The sequence below is a fragment of the Drosophila willistoni genome, unplaced genomic scaffold, assembly GCF_018902025.1.
Source record: "Drosophila willistoni isolate 14030-0811.24 unplaced genomic scaffold, UCI_dwil_1.1 Seg531, whole genome shotgun sequence".
Lineage (NCBI taxonomy): Eukaryota > Metazoa > Arthropoda > Insecta > Diptera > Drosophilidae > Drosophila > Drosophila willistoni.
In genome coordinates, this window is record NW_025814459.1 from 2,471,417 (window position 1) to 2,486,988 (window position 15,572).

A 15,572-nucleotide genomic window follows, 5' to 3' on the forward strand; every position below is an offset into this window, starting at 1 on the left:
AAGGAGCATATGCCCACTGTATTGTAGAGTATACAATACAACAAGTGGTCATATGCCCAACTTTAAAGTAAGAGTAGTACCTTATAACATAACGACACTTTGTTGCTATGTTTATACAATAACAAATATACATAAGTGCAGTAATAGGATCCGCCACTTATGCGAACTGGCCACAGCATACATATACATATATGCATATATACAAATACATATGGCATGCTATATACTCCCGCTCTGCCGCTACTTTGAGCGACAGAACTCCAAACATCATTATGTAATTTAGGCTAAGTCCATTATTAAATAAAGACGATTCATTCTGAATCCGTCAACAGCAAAGACAAGTCGGAATCTTTTACCTGCTACATGGCGACCGTGACAGGACGCAGCAACGGCAACAGCAGCAACAACAACAATGAACAATGAATCCAAACGAACCAAATGCCAAACGTGTTCGTCTCTCCGGTGCCGGCAATCAATTCCATCACCAGTAACAGGCAGCCAAACAACAACAACAACAGCAGCAGCAACAGCACCGGCAACTTGAACGCCTCTCAACAGTGGACCAGCAGCGCAAAGAGCGCACTACGAAAGATTTCCAAACCGACAGCCCTACAAGGAGTGCAAAATACAGAGGTCAGCATACGATCTTCCTGGCCTGTGCCAGGAATATATATATATATATATATATATATATATATATATATGTATATATATATTCTTATAATGAAATAATAATAATATAATATAATGAAACTAAAATAAATACAATCCAAAATTAAAATTTTATGCTTTCAAATTCAGTTTCTAAAGACAGTAATATATTATAAAAAGAAACCATATTAAATCATGAATCGAAAGTAGCGGACTCAACCGCAAATGTCATTAATAATGTTGAAACCGTATCAGTAGATTTAAAAATAATAAAAATAATAATTGTTCTGCTTTTATTGACTAATGTGCTAACCGAAATATATAAGTTGCACAATAAATGCATATAGAAACGATACGGAAGTAGAGCGGTTAAGAAATGACTTAAAATAATGAGCATAGTAAATGACATTTATATTAAAGAACCCAATTTTAGGACTAATGCATTACAAATACCGCAAAAACACAGAGAATTCATTAAAATAATAGAATTCGAATACGAATTCATATAAACTTTCCATAGTATTGCAAGCTCATTAATCGGTTGTTCAAAAACTGAAAAGGGCGTTGTGTTACCTTATGCAATGGTAAAAAGTATCGAGGAAACACATGCAATACTAGGGACAACAACTATATTGATGCTACGCTTACACCGCTAAAAACTCCATATTTTCCATTAAACAATGAAATGGAATACATTAGCAAGAAAAATAAATGATTTTAAAGACAAATTCGAAAGATCATATAAATGTATAAATTCTGATAAAGTAATAAAATCAGATACATTGATACATTGAATGTAATAACATTATTACTATAATAAAGAAAGTAAATGATAAATTGACTCAAGAGCATAAAAAAAAATGTCAGAAAATTGTAAAAAGTTTAAAAACAAGACTACATAATATTGGTGTTAGACGAAATATTGTAATAGCAATACCAGAAGATCCAAATCTGCTCGCTGAATTCGACGAGAACGAGTTGGAAGATTTAGATGAGTCTAAACCAATGATCAATACAGAAACTGATATAGATAGTGACATCGAAACACTCGACGAGAATACAGAAGTTACAATGACTAACCAGGTAGCCTTGGACAGGGACTACGTGAAGCAGGTTTCCTCCTCAGTCCCCGAGCTCAATGGAAAAAAAATTAACATTAAATCGGTTCATAACAGCATTGAAGCTTGTAGAAAGAACCAAAGGCGACCAGGAAAATATAGCAGTTGAAGTCACAAAGTCGAAAATAACCGGCACAATCTTGTACAAGGTACAAGACGAAACCACTATATCAGGAATAATAAACAAGCTCAGAGATAACGTAAAAGGAGAATCTCCCGACGTGCTAAAAGCTAAATAATTAAACATAAAACAAAAAGGCAAAACTGCTTCCCAGTATGCAACCGAAATAGATAATTTGAGGAAGCAATTGGAGGCAGCCATTATTGATAACGCCCTAGACCCAATTACTGCGGGAAATTCCCAAACTCCTCCAGATACACAGGGTTAAATAGTAAAATATATACGGTTAACTTGAATCTCAATAATTTCGTATCATTCGAAAATGTTGCAACAAACATAAAAATTTAACATTTCTGATTGATACAGGTGCAGATATTTCAATTATAAAAGAAAATTCTGATGTCTTTCATGACATCCATACAAATAGAATTATAGATATTCGAGGCATAGAAGGAGTAATAAAATCCAAATGATTAGCCTCAATTGAACTCCAAACAGACAAATACATTATTCCATATATATTTCATATACTTCATGCAGATTTCGCAATCCCCTGCGACGGAATAATAGGACTAGATTTTATGAATAGATTTAATTGCCTATTGCCGGGTGGGTTTCCCCCGGGCCCGCAGTTGCATATGCATCACGAGAATTCACTAAAGGTGAAAGCAATAAGAGGACTACAGAACAAGAATTAGCAGCAATGCATTGGGCAATAACACATTTTCGACCATATATTTATGGCAAACACTTTACAGTTAAAACTGATCACAGACCTTTAACATATTTATTTTCTATGGTTAATCCTACTTCTAAATTAACACGCATGCGACTCGAATTAGAAGAATATGATTTTACGGTAGAGTATCTGAGAGGTAAAGATAATTTTGTGGCAGACGCCCTGTCAAAGATAACAATATCCGATCTAATTGACATGAACAAAAAAGTCCAGGCACCAAAGTAGACAAAACAATTTCTGCGCAGAAAATAAACAAGAACTATTGCCCAGGCAAAGTCTTGAAAAAGCTTCTAAGCCCAACGTATACGAAGTCATCACAAATGACGAGGTACGAAAAGTTGTGACCCTGCGAATAACAGATTCCACATGTTTATTGAAACACGGCAAAACAGTTGTTGCAGGAATTAATGTTAACGATTTATACTTGACTTAGGTCAGTTTTTCCAAAAGCTTGAATGGCAAGCCGATGTATCTAAAATCAGCCAACTAAAAGTTGCACAGAGCGAAAAGATCTTTGAATTAATTTCTATGGATACTTTAAAAAATATGGGCAATCAAAATTTAAAATCATTAAGAGTAGCGCTACTCAAGCCGGTGGACCCTTATCCAAAACGATGAAGAAAAAGAAGCTTTATTGTCTACGTTCCATGAAGATCCAATTCAAGGAGGTCATACAGGCATCAAAAAAACAATTGCAAAAATAAGGAGACAATATTATTGGAAAAACATGACTAAATATGTAAAAAAGTACATTAATAAATGTCCAAAATGCCTGACGTCGAACACGACAAAACACACAAGATCACCTATGACAATAACTGAAACTCCACAATATGTTTTTGACAGAGTGATAGTAGACACTATTGGTCCACTACCACGTTCGGAAAATGGGAATGAATATGCAATCACATTAATATGTGATTTGACAAAGTATTAAGTAGAAATTCCCGTTGCAAATAAGAGTGCAACAACTGTCGCAAAAGCCATATTCGAATCTTTTATTCTGAAGTACGGTTCAATGAAGACTGAATGGGAACAGAATATAAAAATTCCATTATAAATGACTTGTGCAAATATTTCAAAATAGACAACATAACGTCTACAGCACACCACCACCAGACATTAGGTACCGTTGAAAGAAGTCATAGGACGTTCAATGAGTACATTCGTTCATATATTTTAGTAGATAAAACTGATAGGGACATATGGTTACAGTACCAACCCCATCAGTAACTCATAATTATTGTCCATATGAAGTAGTATTTGGTAGGCAAAATAACTTACGAAGACAATTTAATAGCGTAAATACTATGGAACCTATCTATAATATAGAAGATTATTCAAAAAAATAATCGAATACTTTTAGAAAAAAGTTAAGCAAAAAGAAATAAATGATAAGAAAATATTAGATTTCAAAATAGAAATAGGAGACCAAGTTTATTTAAAGAATGAAACAGGTCATAAATTAGAATCTTCTCATATAGGACCATTTGAGGTCATTAGTATATAGAAAAATAATAATGTTATTATAAAGAATAGGAAAAATAGTGAACAAAAAGTTCATAAGGATAGACTAAAAAGGATTAACAAATAAAACAAAAAATAAGTAATAAAAAAAAAATTAATAAGAATATATATACATATATAGATATCTTTCAAAATTGAAAAAAAAAATCGTTTCCCTTACACAAAATAATATATAAAAATAACTTCAATACATTGCAGTCCTCGGTAGATGAGTTGTCTAAGTGACCTAGTCATTTAGTCAACTGAACAACGAGGATCCGGGTTCGAATCCCAGGCTAGTGTATGGATGTAGTTTTCGTCTAAGCCGAAGGCCTTAGTAGCCAGTGCTTCTAAAATATAGTTAGGTTGATAGTTTACAACTATATCCTATACTTAAATACAATACAATACAACTTCAATACATTACGTTATTTTTTTTAAAAAGGGAGGTGTAGTATGTTGTATGCCAAATGAGCCCACTGTATTGTAGAGTATACAATATAACAAGTGGTCATATGCCTGTAGAAAATGTTCAGGTTGTGGCGTGGGACAGCTCCAAAAAAGTTCGGGAGTCGAACATATATCCCGAGCCCTCTAACCAAACAATTAAACGCCGGTTTTGTGTTGTATTGCGCTACATTCAGTTGCACATATTGTGGGGCAAATCGATCGGTTAGATCGGTGGGCTGAAATCTTCATTTCAATGTTAATTCAAATTTCTGAAATGTTTCTATTTTATCTTACATTTGTGTTTTTCTCTCCTTTTCACGTCTTTCCTGCTTGCCTAATTTTCTGAGACTAGCGCGCCGTCAAAGCAGGTCGCCGCTCTGTCACCAGTGCAAGCAAAGACAAAGTAAATTCTAACTGTTCTTCTTCTCTAACCTCATAACATAACGACACTTTGTTGCTATGTTTATACAATAACAAATATACGTAAGTGCAGTAATAGGATCCACCACTTATGCGGACTGGCCGCAGCGTGAGAACGCTACCGTAAGCACTTGAATATGTACTATCCGTACATATACATATATGCATATATACAAATACATATGGCATGCTATATACTCCCGCTCTGCCGCTACTTTGAGAGACAGAACTCCAAACATCATTATGTAATTTAGGCTAAGTCCATTATTAAATAAAGAGAGACGATTCATTCTGAATCCGTCAACATCAAAGACAAGACGCAATCTTTTACCTACTACAACTGTTGGCCTCCTTCGTTATATTGAGTTGTCCCTAACTCAAGTTAATCCTGTCCGGAAATTTAGTGATAAATCACTTGATCTTGTATTTGGGTTGGATTCTTTCAACTGCGATGTTTTCAGGTCTAACTCGATGTTCTTAACCTGATGTTTACTCAAGACAATCTATATTAAACTTAAAAAACTTTTGTTAATTAATTATTGGTTATATCTTTATACCTGCACGCATATGGACTCTGCCATTTCTGTCTTCTAAAAAACTCTTGAGTCGTTCTTTGATGTTTGTGTCCTGCGATCGAAGGATGGTCTGATAGACCCCATTGGTTCTCCCGTGAGTTATTTAACTTGAAGAACATAGAATCAATATGCTATGAAAGACTTAAAAAATCGGTAGAGCATCGGATTTTTTCCTTTATGTAGTTGCTGGATCAAATTTTATGGTGCTGAATTCACAATGCTATAAGGATTACCTTCAGCGATGTAAGCACAGGTTTTCTCGCGACCCTAAGCAATTGTATAGCTTTGTCAATGTAAAACGTAGGACATCAGTGCACCCGTCTTACTTGTCTTTCGAAAACAATAAAGCTGACACTGATCAGGCAATTGCTGATATGTTTGCTGATTTGTTCAAAACAATTTATTGCTCTTCGATTAATCAAGCAAATCCTCCTTATCCTTATCACTTGCAATCGTCTAACTGCATTTTATACCCTGTGTTTGATAAAAGTTCAGTTCTTAGCGTGCTTAGTTCCGTAAAACCAGTATATGCACCTAACCCTGACGGAATATCAGGCTGCGTATTAAGGTTTTGTGCAGAGGTTCTATGTAAGCCAATACTTAAGTTGTTTATACTGTCCGTCACATCTTCCGTTTTCCCGTCTATACGGAAGGAATCATATATTATTCCTCTTCATTAAGAATGGAAAAAGTCCTCCGATCCCATATCGTCTTCTTGCCTGCTTCAATCCGATCTCAATGATCTTCAGAGTCGGTGTGAAACCAACCTATTACTGTCCGTCACATCTTCCGTTTTCTAGTCTATACGGAAGGAATCATATATTATTCCTCTTCATTAAGAATGGAAAAAGTCCTCCGATCCCATATCGTCTTCTTGCCTGCTTCAATCCGATCTCAATGATCTTCAGAGTCGGTGTGAAACCAACCTATTAAACCTCAACGGCTCTAAATGTAAAGTTATGTCTTTTTAAAGATGCACTCCATGCTTAGCAACTTATAATCTTAACGACACTGCCTTAGAGCGGTATTATATTATAGTCATATTATCAAGGACTTAGGTGTTCTTATGGACCATAAATTAACTACTAATCATCATATTTCTGCTTCAGTTAGTGAAGCTATGAATGTTCTTCGCTTTGTGAAACGATGGTCAAAGGAGTTTGACGATCCGTACACAACCAAAATTCTGTATACTTCATTAATCCGATCTATCTTAGAGAATGGATCTTGCATATGGTCACCTCAATATGAGACGCACCAAAGTAAAATCTTCCTTCTTTGATTAATCGTGGAGTAATGCTTGGTGTAATCTTAATTCACAAACTTTTAATAGGTGAAATAGACTCTCCTGAGCTATTGAACCAGTTTAACCTATCTGTACCCCGTAGACCTACTCGAAATTTTATTCCTCTCTTCTTAAAACACTGTATTTAAACAGAGTATTTCTAACTATTCTTTGCATGAACCTTTTCGAGTCCTATGTTCTGATTACAATCTTCTGTCTCCCGTAATCAGATCAGAAGCCTCTCTTTTGTAGTATATTCATACCAAAAATCATTCAACACAAAGAGCTTAACTTGTAACACTTTGTTGCAAGTATAAACAATTAAATATGTACCCAATAAAATATAAGTGTGCACCTGAATATGTTTATATATATACAATGACGTATGCCCACAAACATATGCACATAAATATACAGCTTTCATCAGCGTTCACACGCTGGCCTGACTCTAGCTCATGTTACGCTTGTGCATACATTGCTTATGTGAATATATGTAAGTGCATATACAAATGTACATACATATATGATCATGCTTAGCTGTATATTTATGTGAATATGTTTATGTGCATACATCAATGTATACATATAAACATATTCAAGTGCACAATTATATTTTAATGCGTATATGTTTAATTGTTTATACGTGCAACAAAGTGTTACAAGTTGAGCTCATTGTATTAAATGATTATTTTTTATGAATATACTACACCTCCCCCCCATAACGTAATATTATGGAATTATTATAATGATTATTGATAATTGAGTAAAGGTAAAATAAAGGTAAAGTAAAGATGTATCTTAGGAAAATTGTTTTTTTTTTACTTTGTGTCTGGCCAGATAAATTTTCTTTCTCTTTGTTTTCGAAAGCGAATGATATTTTCAATAATAGATGAATGCATAAAAATTTTTATATATATATTTTTTTTTTGTTTTTTATTTTTTCATTACTTTTGATATTATATTTTTTTTTTAAATCTATCTTTATGTACTGTTTGTATCCAATTTTTATCGAACATCGAATGGTCCCGTTTAGACTGAATCAAGCTTATGACCATTTTCGTTTTTTTAGAAAACCTTGTCTCCTATTTCTATTTTAAAATCTGATACTTTCTTATCATTTATTTCTTTTTGCTTAATTTTATTGTTTTCTAAAAGTATCCTAGCTCTCTTATACGCGTTTTCTCATCTAAACTTAACTTCTTTAGAATAGTCTTCTATATTATAGATAGGTTCCATAGTATTTACGCCATTAAATTGTCTTCGTAAGTTATTTTGCCTACCAAATACTACTTCATATGGACAATAATTATAAGTTACTGATGGGGTTGGTACTGTAACCATATGTCCCTATCAGTTTTATCTACTAAAATATATGAACGAATGTACTCTTTGAACGTCCTATGACTTCTTTCAACGGTACCTAATGTCTGGTGGTGGTGTGCTGTAGACGTTATGTTGTCTATTTTGAAATACTTGCACAAGTCATTTATAATGGAATTTTTATATTCTGTTTCCATGTCCGTAATGAACGTCTTCATTGGACCGTACTTCAGAATAAAAGATTCGATATGGCTTTTGCCACAGTTGTTGCACTTTTGTTTGCAACAGGAATTGTTACTAAATACTTTGTCAGGTCACATATTAATGTGATTGCGTATTCATTCCCATTTCCGAACGTGGTAGTGAACCAATTGTGACTACTATCACTCTGTCAAAAGCATATTGTGGAGTTTCGGTTATAATCATAGGTGATCTTGTATGTTTCGTCGTGTTCGACGTCAGGCATTTTGGACATTTATTAATGTACTTTTTTACATATTTAGTCATGTTTTTCCAATAATATCGTCTCTTTATTTTTGCAATTGTTTTATTTATGCCTGTATGACCTCCTTGAATTGGATCTTCATGGAATGTAGACAATATAGCTTCTTTTTCTTCATCGTTTTGGATGAGGGGCACCGGCTTGAGTAACGCTACTCTTAAAAATTGTAAAATTTGATTGCCCATATTTTTGAAAGATTCTATTGAAATAGTTTCAAAGATCTTTTCGCTCGGTGCCACTTTGACTTTGGTGATACTAAGTATACCGGCTTCTTTTTCGAGCCTTTGAAAAAACTGACCTAAGTCGAGAATTCCATTGGTATACATATCGCAAATGTCAATTCTTGCTATAACTTTATTGCCATGTTTGAATGTGGTCGAGGAATCAGTTATTCGCAAGGTCACTACTTTTCGTACTTCGTCATTTACAATAACGTCATATACGTTGGGCTTGGAAGCTTTTTAAAGATTTTGCCTTGGCAATAGTTCTTGTTTATTTTCTGCGCAGAAATTGTTTTGTCTACTTAGGTACCTGGTAGTGACTTTCAGGACTTTTTTGTTCATGTCAATTAGATCGGATATTGTTATCCTTGATAGGGCGTCTGCCACAAAATTATCTTTACCTCTCAGATACTCTACCGTAAAATCATACTCTTCTAATTCGAGTCGCATGCGTGTTAATTTAGAACTAGGATTAACCATAGAAAATAAATATGTTAAAGGTCTGTGATCAGTTTTAACGGTAAAGTGTTTGCCATAAATATATGGTCGAAAATGTGTTATTGCCCAATGTATTGCTGCTAATTCTTGTTCTGTAGTACTCTTGTTGCTTTCACCTTTAGAGATTTCTCGTGATGCATATGCAAATGGGCGTTAAAGTCCATTATAGTTTTGAGTTAAAACTGCTCCACATGCGTGTTTGCTAGCATCCGTGATTATGCAAAATTCTTTGCTGAAATCTGGGTACTGTAATAAATTTGGTTCAACAAGTTTCTTTTTTAGATATTGGAATGATTTTTCACATTGTTGTTGTCCATTCAAATGGGACATTCTTTTTACATAATCTCGTTATGTGCCGTGAATATTCGGCGAAGTTTTTTATAAAACGTCTATAGTAATTGCAAACTGCAATGAATCTTCTAGCGCTGTCTGCGTCCGTAGGGACTGGGTAATTATTGATGACGTCAAATTTTTTGTCATCTGGTAAGATTCCTTTATCTGTGCACCTATGACCTAAAAATGTCACTTCATGCATAAAAAATGAACATTTTTCTGGATGTAATTTGAGATTATTTTTTCTACAGAGTTTGAAAACATCTGTTAAATTTTAAATCATATGTTGTTCAGAACAACCAATAACGATTAAATCATCCATATAAAGGAAAGCTTGCGAAGGCTCAAGGCCTGAGAATGCTATTGTCATCATTCTCTACAACAAAATTAGGCGCTATTTTTAACCCAAATGGTAATCGCGTGAAGCGATATGAACCATTGCTTGTTGAAAAAGACGTAATATTTCTTGCGTTTTCCTCAAGTTCAATTTGGTGGAAACCTAACATTAAATCAAGGCATAAAAAATATTTAGCTCGACCCAATTGATCAAAAATATTATCAATTCTGGGGAGTGGGAATTTATCTGACAGCAATTTCTTATTTATTTGACGATAGTCAATTACGAATCGAATTTTTTCTCTTTAGAGCCCGGAAGAGCTTTCTTCGGGACTAATAAAAGTGGGGTATTATATGGTGATACAGACGGTTCAACAATATTTTGTTCAATTAACTTTCCAACTTGACGCTGGATTTCTTCTATTTGGCTATGCGTACATCGATAATTTTTTACATATACTCAGGGCCGCAGAGAGAAAATCAGGGCACGGGGGTGACCATGTTCGGGCCCCCTACTTCCCTTTAATTAAATCCGCTATTTTCGACTGTGATGTATCGCGGGCCTTTCTGAAAACTGCGGGCCCGGGGGAAACCCACCCGGCAATAGGCAATTAAATCTATTCATAAAATCTAGTCCTATTATTCCGTCGCAGGGGATTGCGAAATCTGCATAAAGTATATGAAATATATATGGAATAATGTATTTGTCTGTTTGGAGTTCAATTGAGGCTAATCCTTTGGATTTTATTACTCCTTCTATGCCTCGAATATCTATAATTCTATTTGTATGGATGTCATGAAAGACATCAGAATATTGTTTTATAATTGAAATATCTGCACGTGTATCAATCAGAAATGTTCAATTTTTATTTGTTGCAACATTTTTGAATAATACAAAATTATTGAGACTCAAGTTAACCGTAAATATTTTTTATTTAGCGCTGAGTATCTGGAGGTGTCTGGAAGTTTCCCGTAGTAGTATCTTGTGCTACTCGGACATTGGTGTTGTTATAACCATTCTGTTGGTTATTTTGGTTATGTCTGTTATTGTTATATCCACTTCCACAACGCCTCTTCGGTGGCGTGAATAATTTGTGCCTCGTTGGGCTCTGTGGGTATCGTTATTGTTCCAGTTCGAGTTGTTTCTCCAGTTACCATTGTTGCTATAGCAGCGTCTACCGCGGTCATTATGCTGGGCATAAAAAATGGTATTATTTTGGAAATTTTCTGTGGAGCCCGACTCTACTGAAAGAGTGGTGAATCTTGCGATGGCTTCTTTAGCTGAATCAAAGTTTCCTGATTCCACTAATATCTGGACTCTTTGACTTTTGGTATGGCTTACCATAGCATTTACTGCCACTTTGGTAGTGTATTTTATGGCTTGTTCGTTTGGAAGATCATCCGAAATATATGCGCCTTTAAGGGCGTCGGTCAATTTAGTAATCTCTTTTGTGTATGAAACACAGTTATTGGGGTTTCTCTGCAGATTTTTAATTTTTGCTGTTAAAATATCTACTGATTCACCCTTGAAGATTGTTGACAGTTTTTGTATTACTTCATCAATTGTTGTTTCAGAGTTTAGAGAATTACCCGCTTGACCTTTTAATTTGGATTTTATAATTTCGATTGCTATTGCTTGGTAGAACGGTGGCTGTGTTTATGAATTCTACCACTGTTTGCGTTATTTTACCTTCTGTACTAAGTAAACTTATACTGGAGTTTAAATCAGAAACTTCTTTGAATGTTATCTGATGTCGCTTCAATGCCAATGTTGCTTTTTCCTTGCAATCATTGTAGAAGGCTAGAGCTGCTGTTTGATGGTATTTGGAAAGGCCGTTGTAATGGGTCTTTAAAAGAAGCCCGATTTTTTCTAAAAAGGTTTTTATGATTTTTGTGTGATTTTCTATGGTGCCCTCTGATGTATTTCTATCCTGGGAGAGGCACTTGATTGATTTGTGGATTTCCTGTTTAATTTCACGAGCTTCATTTAGAATATGTTCCCACTCTGCCATAATGGGAAATATGACATGGATATGGAGAAAAATTTCTTCCCATTCCTTGCTTAAAAATTATTTATTAAGTAATATTTAACTTTTGATCATGCTCTCATGATATATCTATATCATTACGCAGATTCAAAAGTATGTTTATGTATATTTTACTTTTCTATATCTATTATTTCTACATCTGAATCTGTTAAACCTATTGTTTCTATGTCTATCAATGCGATGATATGAACACGCGGATCTCGGAGACTATAAGAGCTAGAGCCAGTATGTAGACTCGTGTGGTATGTAAATTTATAGAGATAATTGGAATTTTAGCCATGCCCCCTACGCCCCCAGAATTTACATAAAACTGTTTTTTCTTATAACAGTATAACAGATAGAGACATCAAATTTGGTTTATATACTCCCTTAGTTATCGCGCAGAAAATAATTGTTCCAACTTTTTGCCACGCCCCCTTCCGCCCCGGAATTTACATAAAACAGATTTTCTTAAGAACTATGAAAGCTACCGACATTAAATTTGGTATGTAAGCTAGCTTAATACACGCGCAGATATTGACTATTTTAACATTTTGCTAAGCCCATTTCCGCCCCCGCAAATTAAACAAAACTGATTTTCTCGAAAACTAACAAAGCTAAAGTCACCACATTTAGTATGTATACCGGCTTAGTATGCGCGCAGAATATATATATTTTAATATGTTGCCACGCCCACTTCCGCCTCTATAATTTAAAAAAAAAACCGATTGGCTCTTGCAATTTTTTGACCATCGCAATCAAATTTGGCAGACTAATTAATCTTATCTATTTCTACCAAACTACCAAATTTGAATTGGCCGTTGGCTAGTGGCGGCGCTAGAGTGCTCGTGTGTTTGTAGAGTGAGCGATATAGCATATGGTATGGGGCATGTTAAAACAATTTAATAGACATACATTTGGTTATCGAAATTTGAAATAGTATTTATATTTTTTTTTAAAAGCCAAAAAAAAAAAACTTAATTTTTTTTTCGTTTTGCTTACTGCCTTGGTTCCTCCATTAGGTAGAGCCTCCTTGAACTGGGAAATCTTCTCCCGTTATGTCAAGTTAAGCTTACCTAATTTGTACCAAGTTTACAGAGCGTTGGGGTGAGTTACTTTCCTCGCTTCTAAAGACATCAATTAAATCTTGGACTATGCCTGTTGTTTAAATTTCTAAAGTACCTGTCATGAGTGGTCATTTTTTATACCCTTGCAGAGGGTATTATAAAATTGGTCAGATGTTTGTAACGCACAGAAGGAGACGTTTCCGACCCCTTAAAGTATATATATAAGCTGAGTTGTCCGTCTGTCCGTCCGTCTGTGCGTATGCGTTTTACTCAGACGTGTTAAGAGCTATCGGGCTGAAATTTGCTGTGCTTTTTATTATCTGGAGCAGATCAATGAAACTTATCAGGATCGGACCACTATATCATATAGCTCTAGAAGAAACATTTTCATAAAAATTGGAGTAACGATATGAAATTGACATATGAGATAATATATAATATAAAACTCCAGATCCCAAAATTTGAATGTGATCGGATAAATATAACACTAGTTACAGTCAATATAATAATCGGCTCTGCTCCCAGCCCTGCCGGCAGCGCTGCTTGCTATCTACTACGTTTTTCCTCATCAACAGAGTACATGCATACACACAGACGCAACGCTACATAAACTGTATGTGTATGCGTGCGTTTCTTTGGGAGAAGAACAAATTGTAGTATAAAGAGTAAAATTGTTTTGTTTGTATATTGATGAATTGAGTTGCAGAAAACAAATTTTTAACATGTAAAATTATTATTGGCAAGGACTGCAAGGGTATAAGAACTTTGGCATAGCCGATGTTAGCTTCTGTGATATATATATTTTTTTTTAATCTTTTATTCAAAATTTTCTTGATTTATAATTGCTTGTGTGCATATGTATTCTTAGACCTTATCTAGTTACACATTTGTTGTGTAATAGGTAAGCTTTATATAATACATATGCGCACAATATTATGACAATTATCAATATTAGTATGTTCGTTAACCTCATATCAGCATTTGATAATTCAATTTTATTTATAACATTTGCAGTGGAGTCCATTTTGTTTCAATTAACTCCATTGTGGGTATAACGGATATATCATCAAATTTACTTATTAATAAACATACGTATGGGATTTTTTTTTGTTTATTAAAAGTTTTATTTTATTTATGTAATTCTAATTACGTAATTAGAAAAAAAATTTTTTTTTTTATTTAAATTGTTCGGCAAGATAAAAAAAGTAAGAGAAAGAAAAAAATTATCTCAACTTTGTCTTGCACATCGAGCAGGAGACGTGGAAAAATTATAGAGAATGTGGTCTGCTCACAATTCAGGTATACCTTTCAATTGTTTTATTGTTTTTTTTTTTTTTTATTCTCTCTCCAACCACATTGTTACTAAAAGCCTATCCAAAAAAAGGTTAGTAGTTCGCTAGCTGCTGTTGATCTTGTCCTCTAGGCTAACTTAGCTGGGTGGGATGCAATTGAAGCCCATGTTGTCTTTATGGTTGTTTTGAACGCCACTGCCGAAAGATGGATACTTGACGGGGGGCGGAACTTTTTGTTTCATCCACAGATGCTTTTGTATTTTGTTTTATTTTAGTAGCTTAGTTGCGTCCTTTTATATTATTATTTATTTATTATATTTTTTTTTGTGTATGTCTGTCACGGAGAGCTTTCATCAAAGTGCTTGGTCAGCGTTCACACGCTGGCCTGACTCTAGCTCATGTTACGCTTGTGCATACATTGCTTATGTGAATATATGTATGTAAGTGCATATACAAATGTACATATGTACATACATATATGATCATGCTTAGCTGTATATTTATGTGAATATGTTTATGTGCATACATCAATGTATACATATAAACATATTCAAGTGCACAATTATATTTTAATGCGTATATGTTTAATTGTTTATACTTGCAACAAAGTGTTACAGGTTGAGCTCATTGTATTAAATGATTATTTGAATGAATATACTAAACCCCGTGCGCCACATTTTAATTTTCGATTTATCAAGCGAATCCTCCTTATCTTCAATACTTGCAATCGTCTAATTGCATTTTAGATTTTGTGTTTGAAAAAAGTTCGGCTCTTAGCGTGCTCAGTTCCGTCAAACCAGTATATGCACCTAACCCTGACGGAATATCATGCTGCGTATTACGGTTTTGTGCAGAGGTTCTATGTAAGCCAATACTTAAGTTGTTTATACTGTCCGTCACATCTTCCGTTTTCCCGTCTATACGGAAGGAATCATATGTAATAGGTTCGATGTAGTATCCTTTGAGATGTAGTATTTTGGGTTTAAAAAAATAAGACACAAGCAAGTCTTGTCGCTTTGAGTATGGTTTATTGAATAATTCTTAATTCTATTACAATTGTTCTCTATAGCTAAAACCGCGTAGCTGCGCTGCTGGCAATGCAGGCACAGGA

The 15,572-nt window shown here is 34.4% G+C and overlaps 1 protein-coding gene across 3 annotated transcripts in view; it reads left to right on the forward strand.

The window, feature by feature from the left end:
• LOC26530201 (transcriptional regulator ATRX-like) overlaps positions 1–15,572 on the forward strand; it is a 518,978-nt gene that overhangs the window by 318,732 nt on the left and 184,674 nt on the right. The window contains exon 18 of one of the 3 annotated variants that reach the window (XM_047013064.1): positions 333–633. The exons of the other annotated variants lie outside the window; for them this stretch is intronic. Coding sequence (XP_046869020.1) covers positions 333–416 — 84 coding nt within the window. The 3' untranslated portion in view covers positions 417–633. The remainder of the gene's footprint in view (positions 1–332; positions 634–15,572) is intronic. 3 annotated transcript variants of the gene reach the window in all.